This window comes from Eumetopias jubatus, unplaced genomic scaffold (assembly GCF_037043125.1).
Source record: "Eumetopias jubatus isolate StellerSeaLion01/CBP00866 unplaced genomic scaffold, mEumJub1_p1.0 scaffold_13, whole genome shotgun sequence".
NCBI lineage: Eukaryota > Metazoa > Chordata > Mammalia > Carnivora > Otariidae > Eumetopias > Eumetopias jubatus.
Genome location: NW_028274819.1, coordinates 52,086,988 through 52,091,366, shown reverse-complemented (window position 1 = coordinate 52,091,366; position 4,379 = coordinate 52,086,988). Strand labels below are relative to the sequence as shown.

Here is a 4,379-nt window from a genome sequence, read left to right as displayed (position 1 = left end):
AGCCCTATGAAAGTCCTAGAACTATATCAAAAGCCTCTGAATAGGAACACAGACCCTTTCTGTGGGCAGGGTCTACAACCGTGCACTTTGTGCAGAGCCTGTGTGTAATTGTTTAAAGAGAATACGGCTGTTCAGGGCCCATAGTGGTTGTGGGACCTGTAAGTGTGTGCAGACCTTGTGGTTGTTTGCAAACATTTCTGTGCACTCTGCTGGTGTATACAAAGTCTGAAGCTATGGCTTCCCTTTGGCACAGGTGAAGAAAACCATGGCCCTTTCGCCTGCCAGCAGCACAGCTGCTGTGAATGACTCTGACACTCGTGGGCAGGCTGCCTCTTCATTGGCATCCCTGGGCTGGAGCACCTGCACATCTGGCTCTCCATCCCCTTCTGCGCCATGTATGTAGCAGCCCTGGCAGGGACTGGCATTTTAATTTGTGTCATCCTCTCCCAGCCAGGCCTGCATGAGCCCATGTACATATTCCTGTCCACGTTGGCCAGTGCTGGTATCTTGCTCTCCACTTCCGTGCTGCCCAAAGCCCTGGCCAACTTCTGGCTGGGTTCTAGCCACATTTCCTTTGATAGTGGCCTCACGCAGATGTTCTTCATCCACTTCCTCTTTGTGGCTGACTCTGCAGTCCTGCTGGCCATGGCCTTTGACCACTTTGTGGCCATCTGCTCCCCTCTGCGATATGCCACAATCCTCAGGAGCACAGTCATTGGGAAGATCAGCGCTGCCACTCTCACCCGCAGCTTCATCATCATGTTCCCCTCCATCCTCCTTCTCAAGCGCCCACACGATTGCCGGGTCAACATCATTGCACACATTTTTGTGAGCACATGGGCATCGCCCATCTGTCCTGTTCTGATATCTCCCTCGGTGTCTGGTACGGCTTGGCAACTGCTCTACTCTCCACGGGCCTGGACATCCTCCTTACCACTGTTTCTACATTCCCATCCTCTGAGCTGTCTTCCGCCCCCCTTCCCGAAATGCCCGGTCGCAGGCCCTGAGCACGTGTGGCTCCCAGGTCTGTGCCATCTTACTCTTCTGCATCCCTGCCCTCCTCTCTGCCTTTGCCTATAGTTTTGGTGGGAGACGCATCCCACGCTGTCCATATCCTCCTGGCCAAGCTCTATGTGGTCGTCCCACCTATGCTCAATCCCGTTATTTATGGAGTGAGGACCAAGCAGATTTGGGAAGGGGCTAAACAGATGTTTTTGCATCTTGCCCAGGAATCTGAATAAAAGTTCTCCATTTGACTTCAACTTGACCTCCTTCTGCATCTATCAGTTGTTCTTATATCCACCCTACCCTCTTCTCTACGTCTTCCAGGTATCGCTGTGCTATTATCATCTATGTGCTAATTTACTTAAATAGATGCCCTACTCAAACCCACCTTTGATTTCTTTTTTTAGAAGTACACAGTAATACCCACCCCACTTTCTTCCACCTATTACTCGATACCTTCCAATAACCCACTGTCTTAAGAAAAACTGATAGGGGAAATGTGATAACTTATCTGAATCTACCATCTAAATAAGAATTTTCTCAGGATCCACTTGCATTTTCCCCTTAACATGTGTATAAGAATATGCATTATAGATATATTCTATAATATATAGGACATAATATATACAGAACATCTATAATTTATCTATAATACATACAATATATAAAAATATATACCATATAATATATACGTACAGTGCTTAGTATATAATAAGTGCTTTGCAAATATAGCTTTATTTGTATTGTTATTTTAAGTATTATTAACTAATAGGCCATCCAACTCAATTAATAGTTCATTACCTCATCATTAATAGAAAGCTGTCCTGAGACAAACCATAAGAGACTCTTAATCATAGGAAACAAACTGAGGGTTGCTGGAGGGGAGAAGGGTGGAGGGATGGGGTAACTGGGTGATGGACAGTAAGGAGGGCATGCAATGTAATGAGCACTGGGTGTTATATAAGACTAATGAGTCACTGAACTCTACCTCTGAAACTGATCATACACTATATGTTAATTAATTGAATTTAAAAAAAAGTAGTCCTGAGACCCAAGCAGATTGCATAATCATACATGAATTTTATTTCTATACAGAGAAATAGGAAAGAGAAAACAAGATTTAAAAAAGAATCTAATATTTATCATAACTGAATTCAACCAAATATAATTTCTAAACATAAAAATTAAATGTGTTTAGAAATTGTTGTAGACATTGCTTTAAGTATACCTACTACAAAACACATACACTCTGTTGCTGTTTTGTGGACACAGCAAGTTCATCTCCTCCTAAGGTCCTGGTACCTGTCAATCTGATGCCTGAAACACCATCTTTCTATATCTTTACATGACTCACTCCTTCCTTTCATTCACTTCTCTGTTTATATGTTTCTTCCAAAGAGACATCCCTATGATCTTCCAATAATAAATACTTCCTTTTTTTTTTTTTTCAGGGCAAAACAACCAAAACCAAAAAAAAAAAAAAAAGAACCCCACCATAAGCCAAGTCGAAAGTCAATGTCAAATTGGGAAGAAATATTTTCAAGTTGTATTACAGATGAATGGTTAATTTTTCCTAATATATAAGGAGCCCATAAAATGTAGGGAAAAAATGATCAAAGAGGACAAAGTCAATTGGAATGTGCTTAAGCATTAAGAGAAAATGAAATTAAGACTATACCAAAATACAATTTCTCATCTGTCAGATTGGCATAAATTAAAAGGACTAATACTGTGTTGGCAAAGACTTAAGAAAACAAGCTCTCTCATACATTGCTCGTGAATATAAAATAGGACAACTTTTGTGGAATTTGGAAATATCTTGACAAAAGTCTCATGCATTTATCCTTTGTTCCAGCAACCACACAGGAAATTGCCTTTTAGACATATCTTTAAAGGTACAAAACAACATATGCACAAGGTTAGTAATTATGGCAAAATTTTTATAATAATAAAGTATTTGAAAAACTAGGCCCCACTGCTTACTAGGAGTGGTACCTTCCCCAAATTCCACAAAGGCTCTATTTAAAGCCACACAGACTTGACTTAGAGAAAGTCACCATAGTCAGTACATACTAGCCATTTGTCATTAGGCAGTATATTGAGCCTCTTTAAACTTCTTTTCCTTCTCTGTAAAATGTAGTAACACCCACTTCAGAGTTGTTTTGATTATTAAAGAGATTAGCCTGACATAACAAAATAAATGGTGTTTTAATGAACATTTTGTTGCTATCAAATTTGTTACTATTGGGGCACCTGGGGGCTCAGTCAGTTAAGCATCCCACTCTTGATTTTGGCTCAGGTCATGATCTCAGGGTTCTGTGTCAGGTTCTGTGGCCAGCCAGGAGTCTGCTTGAGATTCCCTCTCCCTCTCCCTCTGCTCATCTACCCGCCCCCCTCCCCGCCAGTCCCGTTCTCTAAAATAAATAAGTAAATCTTTATTAAAAAAAAATGTGTCATCAGTATTATGAAATAGCTGGAATACACTTCCTTTCAGGTATACTTGTGTGCATCTCTGGGAGAACCGTATTTCTACAGGTTAAATACCTACAAGTGGAACAGTTAGATGATAGATTATGCAATTTAAAATTTTAATAAATTATGTCACTTTTATTAATAAAAAGGTGTTTTTAAAAAGCCTTATTTACATATTTTTGTTCATATCAATTATGATTTGAATTAAACAACCCTAGGGTATCTGTTCCATTTTAACAAATTCTTGGTAACTGCTTTAGTAACTTTTGGTAATGTATTCTTTTTTTTTTTTGGTCCTTCACCCCTCAGTCTGAATAACCTGGAAAAAATTGAGAACCTTGAAGGCCCTGAAGGAAACAGAATCTCACCAATCTGAATTAGGAAACAGTTGCTAATTAAGAACAAGGAAGGAGATAATCTGTGTCATCACCCTGGACCTTCTGACAACACCCTTGAACACCAACTATGCCCCCAGCATCCAGAGATGCTGCATCCTCAGAATCTGGGAGAAGTAAGAGCCAGCCAAGGAAAAAGCCAAACCTATACTACTGTATACCATGTACTGGATCAGCTTCCAAGCTAGAACACCCAGAACACTCTAGCCCTTTCTCCGTCTAGCCATCCTGGCTGAAAACTGCAGGGCACCGAAGCTAGGTCCTAGAGAAAAACTTCTCAAGAATTGTCAGGAAACATTGGCAAAAATTTGGAAATGGGAGAAAAAGATTACTGGTGCTCTTGGAGTGGAATTTTGGATGTTGTCTAACAGACTCTGGGAGTTATCTGGTTCTATAAGGATGTACTACTGTGATTATCTTTGATTGGGGTCTAAGCTATTTTGCAACCCTACAAATTGTAGAAAATGTTAACAAAGCAAATGTTTTCTGTCTGGCATTGCAAATGAC

General features: G+C 40.5%; 1 protein-coding gene across 1 annotated transcript; it reads left to right on the top strand.

Annotated features, from left to right (window-relative positions):
• The first annotated feature begins 250 nt into the window (after positions 1 to 250).
• On the top strand, positions 251 to 1,241 carry LOC114218638 (olfactory receptor 52B6). The gene is given in 5 exon segments (XM_028115800.2): positions 251 to 317; positions 320 to 820; positions 823 to 939; positions 942 to 1,104; positions 1,106 to 1,241. Coding segments are annotated over 5 exon segments (969 nt in total). The 5' UTR covers positions 251 to 265.
• Positions 1,242 to 4,379: the final 3,138 nt, after the last annotated feature.